Source organism: Paralichthys olivaceus, chromosome 14, assembly GCF_024713975.1.
Source record: "Paralichthys olivaceus isolate ysfri-2021 chromosome 14, ASM2471397v2, whole genome shotgun sequence".
Taxonomy (NCBI): Eukaryota; Metazoa; Chordata; class Actinopteri; order Pleuronectiformes; family Paralichthyidae; genus Paralichthys; species Paralichthys olivaceus.
In genome coordinates, this window is record NC_091106.1 from 11,785,600 (window position 1) to 11,806,486 (window position 20,887).

Genomic DNA, 20,887 nt, shown 5'->3' on the forward strand with positions numbered 1-20,887 from the left:
AGCAGATGGGGCTTCATCAGCTTTAAACAGATAGGAGCGAAAAACAAGTATTTCCGACAGAGGCTGAAAAGAGGTGCTGCAGCAGCAATGGACATTATGAGGAATTTCCTAACATTAGAGCATGTAAAGCTTTTCAATGAATTACTCAAATTAAAATTATGAACCAGAGTATGTCTCACATAATGTCTCCTTTAATTTTCAGACTGAGGTCATACTGTTTGTTATTTAACTCTAAAGCTCAGAGAAAAGTCTGACCCACCGCACTGGCTTTTATTTGGTGAAGGTGGGAATAAGACTTAGAGCTTCATCACCATTCTTGTAGTATGTTTGTACCTCTAATGTTTTAAGAAGGAAAATCATGTACCCTCCTGGAGGCATAACAGTGTCTCAAAGGAAACTCGAGCTGTGATTGGACCTGCAACACCATTTGGTGACCTTGCTCTTTGTGCTCTGTGTGTTTAATGGTGTGTTATGTGGAGCACAAAGCAAGGTGAGCAAGGTCCTTGCAAAATCAAAAGAGAATCATACTGGCTGTGATACGGCATCTGTTGGCAGGCTGGCATCATCCCTGCAAATAATCGTTGGTTGATTATTGATTTTCACAGATTTTCATTTAGTTTTAGTCAATAAAATCTAATTGTAATCATACATTTTTAATTATGTTGTCTTCTAAGCTACATCTGTCAACAAATATGGAGACACAGACCAGGTTACCGTGGTTACAGATGTCCCTTGCAAGATTTCCATGTCACTTTCCTCCGCAGTCGTGCAGTCTGATTCACCTCAGTAAATCCAGTTAGCATTTCCAAACTCTCCAATATAATCTTGCACAGATGTTCCTGCTGTGCAGCAATACTGCAGGTGATATCAGATAGCACGACTGCTGCACACGTAACTTTACCAGTTGTTTTTATTTATTAAAAGTGCAACAAGTCACGCAGCTGAATCATCTGCTGAACAGTGGAGGAAACTAATCATACGCTAGAGTGTGCAATTCCAAAGCTGCAGGTTGTTCAAGACTTTGCATTAAAACGTTTCTCTTTGAAAATGTTGCACATTTTATCAAAGTTCAAATTTTCAAAGGTTACTCTTTGTTTAGTTTTTATCAGTAAATTCTTTCATTGGTTTTTTTTTGTCCTTGAAACAATTACCACTCATCACAGCAAGTGCAACCTTGACATTTATCAGGTTGTATTTCTGGATGTGTCTTTACTTCCTTCTTGCTCATGTTGGTACAATTCGCAGCAACACCTCAGTTTGTTCCATTTACAGATGCTTAGCATTTACAAATGTAATATAATATATAGTCCCAATCATCCTCTTGTAGAAATATGTTTTTGTCATTTAAAATGTGTTTTAAATTACCTCAACAACAATTTTCTGTGCTCTGTACTTTGAGAGTTCAGCCTAAAATAATCAAATATATCAGCTTGCATAATGTGTCGAATTTGTTCATATGAAAAAAGAGCCTCTCTACCAACCATCTTCTTCTTTCAATCCCAGCTCAGGAGCAGAACTTTGGGGATCAGTTCCTTCATGTGTTCCTTCAAGACGGAAACCCTGTTGCTAAACTGGGGTGCGGTGGCAGTCACGTTTTGAATGTCGCTGCAGAGCAGAACATCAACAATAACAGATGGATTCCAATCACAATCCGGTAAGATATGCATCTTCCTCCTTTCTTCTTTAGTCCCTAATACTCTATTGCCAAATTCACTGTAATTGTTCAATGAGTAATGAGCACTCAACATGATATTTAACTCATCACTTGTGATTTTAAGAATATGAGAAATAACACAAGTGAATAATGGAAGAATAGAGGCACTGAGTTATTTGCCTGGCTTTATATTGTTTTTACTGGACATGTGTGTTTTTGTTCTTTCTATATGGTTTGGGCCTTTGTTTGTGTCTGTGCATGAACCTCTGTGTTTAACACATACTGTATGTCTATCTATCATTAATGTTTTAGCAATCTGCCAGGCATGAGGCAAAATAGACATACAATAAAAAGAAATGTGTGCATCTGCTTAGCTGAATGTTTTAAATCATGCTGTGAGCCGTGCTCCCTTCTTTTCTTGTTCAGTGGGATTTTTTCCACAAGGTCACATGTCAAGGTCTCTGTGGTAGAACCCTGTGCAAGCCTCCTCTCCAGTATCTGTCCACATCAGTGCTGATCAGAGAGCTGGTGCCATGGTAATACAGACTTACAATGAAAGCTCACACCATCAGACATATCTGAACTTTAATACCCTGGACGGATCTCTGTGCACCTGAGCAGCTGTGCAGTGCCCGCCACGCTTTAAAAAGTCGCACAGACAAAGAAAAGCGTCCAGCGTGCCGGTGCTGTCTCGGTTTTGGCGTGGTGAGTTCTAACAGCCAGCTGTCTCCTTCAGAGACACAGATACTGCAATCATGTTTTCACTTTGTCTGGGACGTACTTCAATAAATCATTGTCCCAGACAATGAGATACAAATTGTTGCTTGTATCTCATTGTATGTAATTGAGTTTTAATGGCAGAACTTAAATTGTCATGCAGGAATAAATTGAATTACCTTCTGTCTTCTATAGGTTTAAGTAAATAGATAAATTATGAATACAGTTTACTTCATAGACAAACCTGTCATAGGGATTGAGAAATTAATCTGATTTAGTTTAGCAGTAAAGTTAATTTCAAGATGAGTTATTGTATACATGATAAGAGCAATCTTAGCTCAGTGAACTGTCAGTGTATTTAGCAGTACAATTTTAGGGACTAGTTAGGGAACGTTAGAAATGCATATTCAACCCTGTTATGACAATTACAAAATGTGCAGACAGTAACATTTGATAATAAATTATGTTATATATGTCATACGTTTCAAACAGTTGCTACAAATATGAAGTGTGGAAGTGGTTGGTATAATTATGGGTCTGTAAGCTTAAGTGGAGTTCAAATGATTTTATTCCCTGAGATCATTTTGTTGTCAAAGGCTGTAAGCTAAAGGGAAAAACTATATGGAAAAAAAAAAATATATATATGCCATGAGAGGCAACCGCTTGTTTTTTTTCTTGCCAGGATAATCTTTCTAAATATTCTTTTTTCACTTGAGAAAAACAGGTGAGTGGGACAATGGACAGAAAGAAGGTCCAGTACATGTAATGATTACAGAACACAACAAAATATGAAAAGCTGTTTTAATTTTGTCAATTTGAGTTAATATAGAGGTTCTGGTGAGCAACCAAATCAGTGGGGTGGGCATGAAAAATATCCATAAAGACTTAGCTTTCCCTACTTTACTACAGCTTTCTTGCCATTTGGTGTGTGCACGAAAATGTGTTGCTCCTCCTCCAGCCTCTTGTGGTTGATATTGAAATCAGTATTTCAAAAACGAACCAGACAAAAAAACTTTACTTGCTTATTGTGGCGAAGGTGATTTTTTTTCTAAAAATCCAGCGTCACATAATACAACACATTAATGAAATAACCGAGTAAGTAAAAGTGTTTCTGTTTGAGCCCCAGGAACACAGTCAACAGCACATGAACTGCACAGCGGTGACTAAGCTGGAGTCAGATGAACGTAGCTTTGTTAGATAACAATGTAATAATTAAAAGCAATTACCCCCGCCAACTTGCCATGCTTGTCACTGGATTTAGCTATTTCATTTCTAAGACTCCTCCCTGGATCAAATTTTTCCTGAAAAGCCACGAGCAACAAACACAGCTCCTCTTTCGGATTATCTGAGAAACACATTCGACTCCGAAGCATTTGGCAAAAGATTCTATGCCAAATGTTGAGCCTGATCCACATGCATTTGCATTTTCACTACATCCTTGTCTCATCCAAATAGGTGTGATCACAGTGCTTCCCCATGCACAGCTGATCCTCTGTCTCCTCTGTGCACGCACAGGCTCACACGGTGGGGCAGAGTGAGCCAGTGGGAGAAACGAGCGAGGTCCCGCTTCTATTTATTCTTGATCGCTTCAGCAATTTTATTCACATGCAAATGAGCGCATGACATCATCTAGCCTGAGCGGTGAATACCTACTTTCCTCGGATGATAGTTGGCAGTGCTGAATATAGCTGCTGCAACTTGCTGTTGTCAGCATCTGCACGGTGCAGGGCAGTGGTTGTATTTAACTGTAAATAATCCAAGCTTCAGTGACCAAACAGGAAAGAATCCAAATTGCCTGATGTCACTGTGACACAGACTCCAGACTTTGTTGCTCACACGCTTTTATTTTCAACCCACCAATCTTATTGTCAACAGAGGAGCACAGCTCTGCCGACGCAAAGCACGTCAGGACTGCTGTTTGCTTTCATACAAATAGAGTTACGCGGCTTTGACTTGCTCATGTAGTACACGTAGCTGGCTGCCATTTTTCACTGATGCAGCTTTGTTGACATACAGAGGATGATATGACACCTCCGTTCTAACTTACAGTACCACACTGAGAAAATATGGCACTTCACTTTCTTGATGGGTATCCATGCTGGGCTTTTATGTGGCGTGGTTGGGATAATGACATAATTGCTGCAACGAGTAGTTATGAGGATGAGCGTCAAACAATGTGGAGCGTTTATTTAAATGACATTAAAGCCCTGCAGTGGGTGGTCACACAGCTGTTGTCGCTTTTCAAATGTTGAAGCTCTATTCCCCACAGTATGAACAGAATGTCGGTGATAAATCTCAATAAAATCAAACTTCAGCATTAAACCCAGGGAAGATTTTATTTTAGGGACCCGCCCATATTTGCAGCCACAGAGGACCTTTGTTCTTTACATCTTTCACCACCCATCATGCTAATCATGCCCAACAAAGGGATGAAAAACACATTGAATATTCAATCTCAAATTTAGCTGCCTCTTCTGATGGTAAACACAAGTGAGTGAATCACTGTCCTTCTGTAGAAAGGCTTTCTGTAGAGCACGATCGCACCAAAACGATGAGATCAATCAAAACAGGCTGACAGATGCGTGAAACACACAGGACAGACCTTTCTTTAAAATGAGCATGAAAGAGTTTGCATTTGATTTACTGTCAGTCTGTGTGATACAGCATCAGTAGAACCCAGGTCTGCTTTGAGGAATGAACATTAGATCTTATTTAAGTTGCTTTCAGACATGCATTAAAGTCTAGACATTTTACTGAGATTGTCCCGAGGGGCTCTACGTGAGAACGCACTTGTCTGAGTCAGTTCCACATATTTTCCAAAACTTGTCCTGACAGCCCTCGAGTAAAGTATCCGGGAAATATCCGAATGAACCGAACGTGAGAAAATTCACCACGAGCAAGCGGGGGTGTTGAGGAAGTTTCTCACATGCAACGGACGTGAAACTGGAAGAATACAAATATCTCAGGCTGAAAAGACATACACACATGCCGACAAAGACTTGAGAGGAGATTTGAGAGCTTCTGTCAATAAGAGCCAACGCTAGAGTGTTGTACACAAAAACATCTCCACCACAGAATTTATACGTTCTGCCACCACCCACATTTCCCCGACCTGCGTCTGACCTGGAAAATCTCCTGCTGCATATGTGAGAGTCAAAGTCTCAGGGAATATCTGGACTCAATTTCATTTCTGAAAATTATTGAATGAATAATCCTGATGATGTCATCTGGGTTACGTTAGGGCTACATCCACAACACTACAGCTAAGTTGAAGAACAGGTCACTGTTACTACATTTACGCCATTCACGTTACCTCAGACTTTTTGAAACTGAGATTATTAAAACCAGTTGAAATGAAAGAAAAGTGCCATATTGTGAATTCAGGCACATTACAGTAGTAATGCAGATGTTTTAGAATGTAATGACGTTATGGTGCATATTTTCATTGAGACACAAGCTAATTGACCGTCAATGTGAGGCAGTTATGACAACACCAAGATGCAACAACTTTAAAGTAGGTTTTCTGCTTCTGTAAGTAGGCGATTGCATGTTTTTGAATTTAAATGTATGAAGCATTTATAGCACTGAGACATACAGTAGCCCACAGTTGGCAAAACAAAAGGCCAGTCCTGAAATGACTTGTTCTGCTATATAATTTCACAGAGGGGAGTGTGCAGGGAGGGGACCTGTATAATTTTTCATTTGGGTACAGGACATGCTTGTTGTTGACTCGCTTTTTGATGTTGGAAAACTTTCTCCTTTGGGGATGTTTCGGGGGCAATACTGCTACGATGAAAGTTTGAGAGTGGCAGACTTCAAATGCTCCCCAGGTCGTTGGTGAAGCTGTGCGCATTATTGGCTGAATCCCGTTGTGCTGCCGGGATTCACTGCTGGAGTAATTTTCATTCACACACACACAGTCAAAGATCAACAAGGATGATACGAGGCATTCTGCAGCATCGCATTTCTATCCTTGTCACCAGTGAACCCACAGTCCCTGGCTGATGTGATTATTCAAATTTATGCCACTTTTTTTTTGGAGGCTACTTTTTGTCTCGTCAGTCAAAGGAATGGGAGTAGTGTCTCAAGTCTATATGACTCTGACTCAGTGGAAATATTATTTTCGTGACAGATGTTTTCATGTCGAACACCTTGTGGATTTCTGTATTCATGTTGGCAGTCATATCTGTTTAAAATGCAGTGGATATTCAGTTTCACTCGGGCCGTGCCTGAACGTTTGGCCATCCTATCTGCAATTTTCTCACAGTTTTCTCACCTGCCTTTGTTTGGCGCTGTGAAAATGTCAATGTAATGCTCAATCAGCGAAAGTGGAACACCCAGAATAGCTCGTCTGTTTACTTGTTTGATAATGGGATGGAGGGCTGTTTTTTTTTTTTTTTATGAATCTGACTTGATTTGCGTTCTCTCTTTATTCAAAATGCAGTCACTTCGACCAGAAACACTTGACCCACCAATGATTTCCAATTGGATTTTCACTGCGTTCATTTTGTAGACGTTTTGGTACAGAGCAACAGAATCTTTTTTTCTATATGTTCACAGGGACGAGTGCACAAAGCCGTGTGACGCTTTAAAAGCTTTTTCCTATTTGCGCTGAAAAAAAGATCCAAAGCTTCATCTTAGACTGACAACACACATCTGGTGGTTTGCAGAAAATATGACAGCCATTAACGTGTAGAGAGAACGCACACAATACTTTTGAGTTTTCATTTTTAATAGAATATGTGCACCAAAAACTCTACATAAGAATGTAGTGGGTTATTAAAGTGTTGCAATAAACCAGACGCTATCCGTCTCAACTGGCTACAATAAGAAGAAAATCATAACAGGGTTTAGGAAGATGTGCTTGTGCAATGTATTTTGTGGTTGTGGGAACAATGTTTTTTATCTCTAGGCCAATCTCTCACCTCTATATGAAATACTTGACTGGTTCTTTTCTTGTAGCTTTTGGAGAATGTGCCATGGCACGGCAACAAAACTGATCGGCCAAACTCTTTTCCAGTATTTGAGGGTTGTACGACGCTTTGGACATCATCAATCACTTGGAAACGCAATTTGATACGCACCATTTCAAACCAGTCTGTAAAAGTGAAATGATCTCTGGTGCCTTTGCATTTAACGTCCCATTAGTGACAACTTTGGGTTCATTGTTTTGCCCAAAGACACTTCAGCATATGGCCAGGGTGAACCAGGGAACAATCAAGCAACCCGATGACTAATGGATGATGGATGAAGCAGATGTTCTGACTTTTATTCCTTAAAGAGCAAGTTCCAAAAAAAAAGCATTTGAGCAAGAACTCAGTCATGACGTTATTAGACCCTGTCTGTTTGTTTGTAACACTGGCTTTCTGTTGAGAGTTTGCAGCCCATGCAGTCTGTTTTCACACTAATATAATAAAACACATGGTTTAAATTTTAGTGAATATTTATTGAACCAACTCATGCCTGGGGGGTTGTAAGAGTTAGTTTATGACGCTTACAAGGCACAAAGTTTAATACTCATATGCTCTGACTGTCGAATATTGTTTGATGCAAAAACATACACATGGGTGGGTGTGAAATGTTGCCTAGCAACAGCTGCTGTAAGAGGAAGAAAACAGGGGAGTTGTGAGAGAAGGGGAATTTCAAAATAATGGCAAATGAGGGGTTCTTTGAATTAACATCACAAACATGAGAAGCTCAAGCTCTAGTTTTTGTCAGGGTAAGAAACATCTGTTCACCTCTGTCACCAATATGATTGCTAATAAAGATGGTATTTTACATGTAGTAATCCACTGTGCATGTGTATATATAGGTAACGTAAAAGTAAAATAGTCACAAATGTAATTTGTGCTAAACTGAGAAATAGGTAAAGTAATCCCTGTGCAATTTGGAAAAGAAATTAGCAAACACTCATTGATTAGTTATTCTGAACTACACTAACAGTGGACAGAACCCATCATTAGCACTTCCCTGCTGGGCTTTAATTGCTGGAAGATTAATGTGGAAACATTTATTTTGGGGGAGTGCTGTGCCACATGTGTAGCAGGGTGAAATGTGAGGTCTTAATATTGACCATTCTGTTTTTGCAGCCACATCCTCCCTGCACAATGCCCAATCTGAGACCACGTATGTTTATCAGTGACTGTGCATTCAGCGTGGCATTGACAAGCACTGCCATAAAAGATTCATTGATGAAGCAACCAGCAGCCCTGCCTGCTCACTTTGAATTTCTTTTGTGAAGCCCCACAATGCCAAGATGCTGGCTGTGTGCTGTCTAATTGTGTTGGTGCAGATATAATGATAGAACACAAGCTACCCAAATTAATTGAACCTTGCCAGTCACAGCACAAATTATGCGGCGAGTGCTGCAGTGCTCGTTGTGAGGGAGAGTCGCTGCACCAGAGCCAGAGCAGACATTACTGTCACTGGAGGTGCAGATGATGGTGTGATACGGGGCTTGTTGCGTTTAAGGGAGAAAAACCAACAGACAGATCCGTCCTGACTCCTGACGTCTTGTGGGACAGGTGCACAGGACGTAATGTGTGATTCAGGATCGTACATGATGGTTTGTTCTCTCTCTCCTGGGTCACATATTGTTTTTAACTTCACAGCCTGTTGTGCTTAAAAGAATTTCACACAGTCTTCATATGTAACATGTGTGACCCATTTACATTTAATCTGCCCACGGACGTGTGCCTCTGCCGAGCATATTCTCCTGCTGCAGGACTAATAGATTCTTGACACTGAATCACCAAATGACTTGAAAATGATAAACCCGCCACCGCCGCGTTCCACATTATCATTTGCTTTTTGTATGAATCTGAAATATGATAAGAATTAAAAAGCCATAAAAAGAGTGACAACTTGCCCATCAGCCAGTGAAAACTGTTGCAGGGGCACCCGTGCAGTGCGTGATGTTTTACTGCCATCTGTTGCCAATACTTTCAGATGTTTTATGCAATAGTAATATTTTAATCATGATCCTCCCTCATTATTTATTTTCTGCAGGGGACTGTGATGAAGTTCAAATAGGATTTTAAAGATAAACACCTACCATCAGGTTTAACAAATACCTTTGTGTAAAGGTGCTGTGCTGGAAATATTTGCAGGATCCCTTAACATTGCAGGTAATATTTCAGTGTTGATCCACGGGAAAGTTGCAATAATGCACTTGCACTGAATTAGTCTCTCACACACACACACACACACACACAGACAGTCTAAATGGGGATGTTATAGATGACAAATCACTTATGATTAGAGCATTAGCCAGATGAAGAAATGCATAAATGATGATTGAGTAAGTCAAAAATGATCACAGCCATATTGTTGCTTTTGTGTGTTTGGAGAAAATGAAATATTCATATATTTATGTTTGTTTACCTCAAGTGGGGAATTAGCTGTGAGACCGAGCAGTGAATGGTGCACAGGGAGAAATTGCAACGGCGCTTCATCTGTGCGTTAGGCAAACCGCGGCCTCTTTTTATCTTCTGATTCACTCATATGTTTGTGTAATAGACTCCATTGTGGTTTTGTGTTTATGTGTCTGTGAGATGGTGGTGATGATTCTGTGGGGCTGCTGGGCATATTCTGAGCTATCTAACTACTAGACCAAGTAAAGTAGTCATCCAATAGTCGTCTTTATAAATAATCATCCATGCCTCAGAGCAAGACCAATGTAAATTAGCCTGGTGGAGCATTCAACATGCACATGAGAGTTTATCAGGCAACATCATCCTGTTTGCATAGCGAGGATGCTCTCTGGGTCTCAGAGGGACCGTCTTTTCAGCATTAGCCAGGCAAATAAAAAGTGACGCTACCGAGCACCAAAATATGCCTCAAGCGCTTTCGGCACCGGGGTTCCGTTGCAATATTGTGATGTTTCGCCATTGGTCTGTTTTTGCTGCATAAATACATAAATTATAATATTGTATCATCCCAGTCTTTTCATTAGGACCCTCTTATACTGAAAAATAAACAATAGGGGTGCTGTAGTTTTCTGAGATCGCTTACTGATCACACACTGTTATGCTAATGTGAGGACACTGACCTCACAAACACAAGCGGACACCCTGAGGCTGGTGATGGTGATGGATGTCTTCCCTGGACATTAGGCTGCATTTCACGTTTGTACTCTTAAATGTGCCTTAATTCATCAGCGTGCGTGTGTGTCTACACAACAGCTCTGGTGATTTCCATACCTGTAATTAGTCTTACCTGAAGTTGTATGTGCGTGTGTGTGATTGCCTCGGGGAGACATCCTGGAAGGCTGTTTCAAATTAGCAGGAGGGCAGTTTACCCTGATTGTTTCCATCTGGCCATTAAAAGAGACATTTGGGAGCTTTTGCTCATCAACAGAGGTGCGATCACAAAGAGCCGATGAATTAATTTTGCGCAATCTGATTTGCAGATAAGCAACATATTGGCTGTGATATGTGTTAAAAGGCAAACAATGAATAAATCTACGGAACAAAGGTGCTTTGTGTAGATTGTTTTTTATGTTTGTGGTGCAACCTTTTGCATAATGTGCTGCCCTGTACAGAAGCGGCTTTTCCACTGTGAATATTCCAGTGTGAAACCGGTGATGAATTGGAGAGAGGGAATCACTTGACTTTGCCAAAGCTGCAATATGACACAAGTAGACCAGCTACTTAACATTATGGCTGCAACATTAATGAGTAGTACAATTGTATATTTCCCCAGAGATGCACAGAGGGTCAAATGATAAAATTGTCTTCCTTCTCATTAGGTTTATAATATATATCCAGTTTGTGCCCTCGTTTTAATCATTAATTAATCCTGAATGACATAATGAGCACTTATAACCATCATCATGTTTTTTTTTGACAGACTTGTTTCCTCATTATTATTATCGTTATGTGAAATAACAATGCACAAAATGTGTTTGAGCTTGATGATGTACATTAAACTGGTTCTGAGTGGTTTTCTCACTCTTTACTTTTTTGTGGATTTAAAGGCAGCACTGTGTGAGCCACATTTCTGCTGAGGAACACAACAACTTAAAGAATATGTCACAGCAGCACTGAGCAGGAACCCATTTCTCTGTATTATAATTTAAAATCCAGCTGTGGATGCCATTCTCTGTTTTTTTGTTTTCTCTCTTGGGTTTCAGCCATAGCTTTGAAACCAAACGCATCATTGCCCCGGACCAAATTCACCGACGCATAAAGTTCCTCATGAAAACATTGTGCAATGTATACGTTGTCATATAGTCAGTTTATAGTACAGTCTCTGTGGTCGCATTAGCGGCTCCATTACTGTGGCTGCCCTGTCTGTCTCTCCATCAGAATATTTTTCATGCTTTGCTGGATTTGTTGTGTTTATCAGATACTGACGCTAACCCTGGCCTCTCTCTGTTCTCCCTCAACAGATACAATCTGCCTGTTGGCAAACAAGGAGGGTCATGTATGATTGAAATAGCTGCAGATAATGGCACAGCTCAGCGTCTCGAGGAGTACGTGTCGCATCCCAAGTCAGAGGTAACCCGACCTGCCTACAGCTAAATCAACCCTTTCTACCGCCATTATCTCCAATTAAAGCACTAAGTAGAGTTTATACTTCCATCAGTGCCCCAGCAGTCCCCTAATGAAACCACATTTAATTTCACTAGATCTGGATTTTTACTCATGAATATCAGTCCGCTATTTATGACCCATGAATAATTTTCTGAGAAATCAAGGAAAATGTCTAAAAAATCTCACAATGTTAAAGAAAGTGGGAAAAACAATCTGGATCCGCCCCCTGATCCGGATCCACACCAAAATTACACAGCAATATAGATCAGTGTTTAGAATCCAGCTAACACGCTACATCTAGTACCAACAAACAACAATATGGTGTTGTTGGCATCGATTATCTTGATTATTGATCTGACAACTTCTGATTTAAAATCTGCCACAACAACAACTGCCTTTATGAAAGGAAACTGAAATATTGTATTGCAATAAAGATAATGTTTTGATATTGGCACTGAATATCCAGTATATCAGAGATGCATTCAATGATACAAGTGAAATAGTGTTGGTTGGTTTATATGAACTAAAAGCTCCCAGCAGCTGCCCGTGAATATACAGCTAAATCATGAATTGTATGATTTTGCCATTTACAGTATTTATTATTAGATGAGATTAGATTCAACTTTATTGTCATTGCACTTGTCACAAGTACAAAGTAACGAAATGCAGTTGCTTTATTATTGCCTTTAATCAAACATAACACTTGTGTCTGCAGCATCATGAGTAGTCTAAGCATTGATCATTAAAGCCACAGCACGGTGCTTTATTAAACTATAACAGCAGTTGCTTTATGAATGAAACACAGGAACTCCCATTAAAATCATGCACCTGTTACTTTATTTGCCGAGCTGACACTGTGCAAGTAGGACTAAGCTAGTTCTCACTTGTTAATCACTGGCTGGTCTTTTCACTCTGGCTCATTAATTTGATTAACAACACCTATATTTGTTAATAAATTAATAATTTTGTTTTTCACTATCAAAGACGCAGAGAAGAGGCTCAACCTTCCCACAGGCTCAACATGCCTCCCCCGCCTTCACTGTGATTTATGGTCTTCTAATTTGAGATGCCAAGTTGTTTCTCCTTTTTTTTTTCTTCTTGTTGCTATATTTATATCGCGCACTGGTTCGGCTTTACCAGCTTTTATGTCAGACTAATGTATAACCAAGATATGAATGAACAGGCTTTTGTTTAAGGAAGTGTTCAGCGCCAGTTCAATCTAAGTAAATTAGAGCTGGCATGCAACAGTTGGGCTTTGGCTTCATTTCATTAAAATAATATGCAGTAGGAGAAGCTCACACATGTTGGAGTGGAGCAATAAAAGGAGCTAGAACAGATTGTGAAGCCCTCTGAGGCACATTTGTGATTTTCAACCATATGAACAGACTCTGCACTGTGACGAGTCCCACTAATAGATCCAGAAATCTCTGTCTGTGTCACTGTCCGTTGGTTTTCTCGACAACCGCTCATCTAATCGTCCTCAAACTTGGTCGGTGCAGTGTCGCTGAAGTGTTCCGGACGAGCTGTTGTTGACAGCCGTACCCCGACCCTCAGCCTCCATTTATTTCAAACTGCACTTTCTGTGCACAACTGTAGCATCATCAATGATGCTTTGTGAGTTGATATATTGAAGCCACTTCCCTCGTTTGGCTGATTCTTTTTTTTTTCCTCCTCCAATGAGGTTGTGTTTTCTGGTTGTTTGGGTTATTTGTCAGCAGGATTATGCAAAGATTACTGAAGTAATATTTACATAACTCAGTGGAAGGATAGGACAAGGGCCAAGAAAGACACCATTCGGATCTGAACAAAGGGGAAGAATCTGGAATTGTTTTCTCTTCAACACTGGGTTTGATAATGAAGGCCTTTGCAATGATATGCGCTCAACTCAGTGCAGTTCTGGTGTTTTTTGTGCCAGAAACCAACAACACAACATGTACTAGTATGTAATGACTGACTGCATGGTCACGAAAACTAGTTATATGTATTATTGTTGGTCATTTAAGCAGTTCAGCCTCCTAGATTCCATCTCTAGTTTGACCAGTCATGTTTGGGCAGGTTTTGGTTGCCCTCTGCTCTCCAACAGTCTGTGTGGAGAGCAGAACGTAAATCGAGATTAGACTAAATGTCATCTAAAACACCTACACCTACAGTTTTTGTGTTTTGTGTGTTAAAAACCGTTGATTTGTGTAAAAAAAGAACCAGTTGGACTCTAGACGCTTTATGGCCAACAGTCTTGGCATGAATATCCCCTGTCTAACCCTGCCTCCGATTTGGCTGTAGCCCCTACAGAGGCTAATTTGCCATCGGACCATATCCAACGGGCTCCAAGATTGAATATGATCTCATCTTCTCTAATGATACACGAGGAGATTATGCAGACGTGTAACAATTGAGAGAAGAAAACGCAGCTTATGGCTTTTGTGAACTCTCCAACTCATGAATATTACATCAGTGGTTCTTTCAAATGGACCATTCTTGTAAACATGGTAAACACACTTGAAGCCATCATCCAGTCGTTCTGTTTCAGTCCATTGTCCTCATGCAGCTCAAGTGGCTAATCGCTGGCTTTATCACATAAAATACAGCTCATTAAAAAAAAAACCGTTTCCAGCTACAGCCTGCTTATTTCATTTTAAAGCTTCAGCTATGCATGTATGTTAGGATACTTAAGAGCTCTTAGCTTTGTGGTGACATGACATATGCGTGTTCCTCTGTAGCCCTTCACCCGTGTCTACTTTGAAATATGCAGTGATGTTATGTCATTTAAAGATCGCATTGTGCCAGCATCTCAAACGATCATGGGGTCTGACACCTCGCTGTCCTGCCACCGAGCACTTCCACTGTAGCTGTCTCACACCTTTTCCTCCAGCGCCGGTGTGATGAATGTTACATCAGAAGGATGTCAGAGTCGTATGAATTCCCATGTGATTTCATAATGTCTGGTATGAAATGGAAAATGTCAAGATTGAATGTAATTTGACGTGTTCGCATTGTCATTGCATACAGCATCCACATTATTATGGATTGAAGTAGCTTTACATCTGAACCTGGGATTGCTCTGCAGAGAAATCAGAAAAATATTTGTAATGTATGATAAACTGCAATATCTAAAGGGACGACCATAAGCAATATAAGTATTTATGCTTCAAACTGAAAATCCCTGGGGTGGTTCAATTTGAAATCCACTGTCACCATGTTATATAATTTTATTTTATTTTATGCAGCTCTACTTTGGTCGCACACACAATTATGCCTCACTTGTTAAATTGACCGTTATGGTAGGGTAGGATAAGTTCACAGAATTTATCTATATTAATTCTACCCAATTACCTTTCACATCAAAGAAAGCTTGCAGCAGTTTTTTCCATATTTTACCTCTTTCTCATTGTATCAGGATGTGTGGGAAAAAAAGTCTAGGTTAGGCTAAAACCACATTAAGCTGGAAAGCAACAGTAACCGATAGTGTTAATCATTATTCGTCATTTTAATATACAATATGCTAATGTAATAATAATGTTAATATACTCACACACGCTGATATTGCAGTCCTGTTTTCATCGAAGGGGGATTCAGTGTGATTTAGTAAACGATAACACTTATCACTGACTTCCTAATGTTTTCTTTTTATGTTTGTGTGTGTTTTTTTTTTTTTTTTCAGGGAACCTTTGGACCAATATTTCTTGGAGATGTCTCGTCCCACTGGGAGATGCATGACAGGAGTGCGAAAGGGGCAAGGAGATTCATCGGCTGCATCAGGGAACTTCAGGTCAACGCAAAGGAGATTTACCTGGTGGGCGAGGCAGTGAGAGGGAGAAACATCAAAAACTGCGACCCGCCTGTCTGCCAACATCTTCCCTGTCGTAATGGAGGAACTTGTGTCAGGTATCAGGACACCTTTTACTTTAATTAAACATTACTTAACTCCCTTTGAGCTTGAAACCCACCAAGAATATAAACATCCCCAATCTGCCTTTTGATCATTTCTTCAAATTTTGACCAGTTGTTGCTTGGAATTGAAGATTAATTAATAAGATGTCAAAGGTCATGAGGACCTAATGAGCCTGGGAAAATAAAAAAATTTGACTGAAACTCCACTGGTTGACAGAGGCATAAAATCACAGTGTGGTATTTCTAGTTTCATTCTGTACCATTTGTACATAGCACACAAATAATGACCCTTACGGATGTGTCAGTTAAAAGAAAAGACTGTTTACTGTATGCATATGTTTGTATAGCTCTTCGTTAGACCTGTTTCCTTGTGCCAATGTGACTTAGTATGAAGCAGGACCATCAGAGTCACACAGTATCCCTTGAAGTAATATATATTTCAATTCAAATTGTTTTCCCACACTCACTATCCCAGTTAGCCAGCTAGTGAGATGACAGTCTTGGCAACAGCTTCTCCTCATGGCACCAACCATCTCTTACTGCGGAGCTGTTCAGTTGTCAAGATAATCTCATCTCCATTGGACTAATTTGAGTGTGGGCTAACTGTGAAATACTGGACCAGACCAGATATCAGCAGAAAATCTATATAATTTTACTGTTCCAAAAAGTGGAATTTTTTCACACTATTCTAAAATTCTTTGTGTTGTCTTCTTGGCATGATGATGTTTTTCATTATGCATAATTCAAGTGTTGGTGGTGAAGTCTGGAAAATGTTACATGCCAAATATTTTTCAAACAGGCTGATAAAGGCTGCAGCTTTGGAAGTTGATCATTTTTTCAGTTGTTTAAGGTCTCAGAAAGTTTGTGACACGATGCCAAAGAAATGTGCCACACAAAATAAACGTCCATGCGAAAAGGAAACTGTCAACTGGCTTCAGTGGGATGGTGCCTGTTTTCTACAGTACAGCAACAAGCTGGGAGGAGTCAGCAGAAGAGGGTCCAGTTAGTTTCTCAACATCCACTTGCTCAATTCAACATTTGCAAAATTGGTTGTTTATCAGGCCAAATAAACTTGGTGTAAAACACAAATTGAACCAATTTGCCAAATCAGTGTTTACACAAGAGGAATTAAATGTAGATGTAAAATTAATTGTCACATGAAGCCAAATATCTTGGATATCAACATTGCCATCTTTCGCCAAGGAAATCAAGAGCCAGAGTCTGTGCAGTAGCGATTGGGGATGGAGCCATGGTAGCAAGACTCTGGACCAATCACGTCATAGTCTCAGTAGGTTTGACCTAATTTCTATTGCATCAAATAACATAACACAAAATAACAAATCAAAACCAAACTTACCGAAATAAATTACACTTCAACATACATCAGTGTAATTAGAACCAAAATAAAACAAATATTTGATATTTACTTTGATTTTTCAGAGAATAATTAAAGGATCTTAATGAAAAAAAAGTAATTTATGAGTGTGTGCAATTAGGTGCAGAGCCAAATAAGGGATGTAGTGAAATTAAATGTGGATTCGTAAGGCGACTCTTGGGCCTTGACCCAGGTACCACTACTAAAAAAGAAAAAGGCAGATTATTGATATAATACGCAAAATGCTGAAGGGGTAAGAAAGTCATGTCCTGTTCCTTCCTTCAGCACTTTGATTGCACAGTGAAGCTAATCCCTGGACCAAAGTTAGTCCCTTGTGCTCGGCCAAATAGGTGAAGATCCCTCCGTCCTTCATCTGTACTTGGTGCAGCTCATCACACTGCCATCACACCCCACTTACCAGCAACTTTGGCTTTCTATTTTAAGGCTGCATTAGCTACATGTTGTACTCTTTCACCTTAGGTAATACAGAAAATAGAAGCCCTAAATGGCTTCTTCATTGTGTAATGACACTATCAATTAACAGTTACATTTATTAAACAGGAAATGAAAAAGGGCACCGTGAATATTGGAATATGAACGGCTCTGAGAATACCAATTAAAAGCCGGTGGCCTCGTGGTCACATTGGCTTGTCATGTGTGAAAGAGAGGGCCTTGCAATTATCTGTGTGATGAATATGCGTTAATGCGGTATCATCTTGAACCTCACAGCACACCGGGGTCACCGGGAGTTCACAGAGCTCTGTTCATTCTGCTTGTCTCCCTGAATTGCGTTGCCATAATATAATATGATGAATAAGGCTTTTGATTGGGAGTACAGTTGGGGTGATTTCGGCACTGTCCCCTTTTTCATGTGGGTTTTAGTTTACTTGGGATTGTAGAAATGTCATTTTTAGACCAGAGCGGGTTGTGGCTGGTGAATGACACATACAGTACATATTAGTTATTCAGGCGACATCAATAGCCAGGCAATCATCAGGAAAGGGGGTCGTGGCCGTTTTGTTCCTCTGTGCCAGCTCTGTGATGCCAGATATCGCTGTCTGTTATGAACCTCAGCTGCAGGTTGCACCAACCATGTCATTAGACGAATTGTAAATATAGCCGATGGAAATGTTAAAGCAGAAATTGTTTCCAAGAGGCGCACAGAGATTCAATAATACTCTGCAGTCGCTCTGGAACAAACAAGACCACTAGGGTAAAAAAAGAGAAGAATGCTTAATCAGAGGAAAAATGTGACCACCTGCATTTATACAATCAGACGGTCCCTGTAGTTATGAAACGCAACGTCTCATCATGTTCTGATTAGACAATTAGATAAATACATAACTATGCAGTCTCTCTCATGTAAGCTACGTACAGCAGCACACATGTAGTTTGGGCCAGTTGTGGTGGGGGGGTGCAGTATAGGGACTCTTGCACCTGGATCTCCTGGTCCGTGACTGTGAATCTCCTGCTGGTGCTGATGGCGTCGCTTAAATCACTCCTATGTCTGGCACTGATGCTTTTGTGCGAACAGATGGCAGCGTCCTGTGCAGGGTTATGATTTTAGACCATATGTATATTTCTTTGTCTACATTATATTATATTACTCTCAGCATTAAACATATTAGACATACTTGTGTTTTGAGGATGACATTAGCAATAAGACAAGGAGAAGTTTACTATGTCTAATGTGTATTTTAGTCACATTTTTAATTAGAGAGAAAATGCATTTCCCTCTTTTTTTAATGTTTGTCTATTTACTGGAATGCTTTATGTAATTTTGATGTTAATTACTGCACCACTAGTCTGACACATAACCTCCAGTAAAACAACTAATGTGTTGTTTTTACTCTTTTTTTGTACAGATTAAACACACAAAATGTGAAGCTGTAATTAGTGAAGTTTGGAAGTGCTGACAGGTTGATACTGTACTTTACACCTTATTGTTTTTAGAGCTTTTTTTTTTCAGCTGAAAACACACTCCACAGTCTGATAGTAATCATCATTAAAACATTTCACAAAAATGTATGTTTCAACGTTCAAGGTTGACTTACTTGTCCAAACCAAGGTTCACATCCGTGCACTGTATATAAAGATGGACGACGCATCCTCACTTAACACCACTATCCAGAAATGAGGCCAAAATATCCTAGAAACAAATCTTGTACTGTTGACACCAGAGTCTGTCAATCATGATGCTTCTTCCTGTTTTTACCACATCAAATGACTGGTCCACTCTCCTTCACTGACATGGACGAGGTGGGATTTATGACCTATACTGCTGCCAGCCAGCAGGTGGCGATCAAGACATTTTGGCTCCACTTTTGGGGAGCTGTCTTGTTTTCCATCTTTATTTCCATTCTTTAAGACAATGTTGATTGTTTCAACAACACACCTAAAACATAGAGCTAACAGGGAAAAGAACGCCATGCTAATGCTTATGCCTTATTATATAAATACTTAAAAACACTGATGATAGCTGCTTTAATGTTTAATGTGCATCGCAATGTGACCACAAAGAAAACACATTGACACACAGATCACATGAAAACATCCACATTTGTTACCACACACACTTATACGCACATACTCACACACACAAAGCAGAACTCATGCACTCAGAATTACTTCTTGCTAATTGGCTGCAGCAGAGTGGACGTCTCGTTTCTTCTGTGGTGGTCCGGCTGCGGTGCCACACAAAACTCCACTTAACAATAAATTCTCCCGATGCTCCGTTTCACTGCCTGCAAGTTGTGGAACCAATCTCATCTTAATCAGGGTTCGAGCTATACTTATTTCAAAGTACCTATAAAATAACTCAAGGTCCAAGATACAATTATTTTAATTCACCCCGAGAAAACAAACACTGCTATCATTCTACTGTGGTCCCTGAAGAATATTTCCAGAGAAAACTTGCTCATTAGAGTTTATTGTACTCGTGTCTTTAGATTTTGGAGGACATCTGCTTTCAAAACAACAGTGCATGGACAATTTCTTTTTCTTTACACGAGTTTCAGTGTAACCTTGACATAGTTAAAAGTAACAATAGTAGTTACACAATTATTATAATAACTTGGGGACAAGTGGCAGATAACACAAAGTCAAAGTGAGCTAGAACATACTTATATACTGATAAGAAAAATGCTATTGTAAATTTTATTTGAATTTCTAAGCTTTAAAACAGCAGCATTGGTTACAGTTGTCGGAGCGGAACTCTGCACTGTGATTGTATCAGAGGTTGTTGTTCTGGTTACTAGCTTCAAAAGACGAGGCCTTGGAAATAGCACATTTAATTTCTTATTTTAAAAAAAAGATGTGAATGGTGGGTTTCTGAACACAGTTGCCTGGTTTATTTAACTGCTGTATTTGTGATAACAAATCTGTAATAATGTCTCAAATTGTATTAATAGGCAAAACATTATAATGTTGTGTTCTCAGTAAATCATATAGTTATTATAGAAATGTGTAAGACTCTCCAATGGTAATTATAGGTTATCAAATAACACACGGTTTGTAGAAATCAAATATTTACTTTCTCAGTACGTCGGTTCCCAAATTAGCGAAAGGGGCAAAATAATTATTCTGTGATCACGAGGAGACAAAACATAAAAGTAATTACACCAGACCCAGTCATCTGTGGTGGTGTGTCAAAGGTTTGGAGATAACTGAATAAACGTGTATAGTGTGTTTGTGTGTGTGTGTGTGTGTGGGGGGGGG

General features: G+C 39.7%; 1 protein-coding gene across 3 annotated transcripts in view; it reads left to right on the forward strand.

Moving 5' to 3' along the window:
* Window positions 1-20,887, forward strand: part of eys (eyes shut homolog) — a 188,816-nt gene that overhangs the window by 150,227 nt on the left and 17,702 nt on the right. For all 3 annotated transcript variants that reach the window (XM_069538391.1, XM_020092694.2, XM_020092703.2), the window contains 3 exons: window positions 1,504-1,654; window positions 11,763-11,871; window positions 15,566-15,789. In XM_069538391.1, the coding sequence (XP_069394492.1) occupies window positions 1,504-1,654; window positions 11,763-11,871; window positions 15,566-15,789 (484 nt within the window). The remainder of the gene's footprint in view (window positions 1-1,503; window positions 1,655-11,762; window positions 11,872-15,565; window positions 15,790-20,887) is intronic.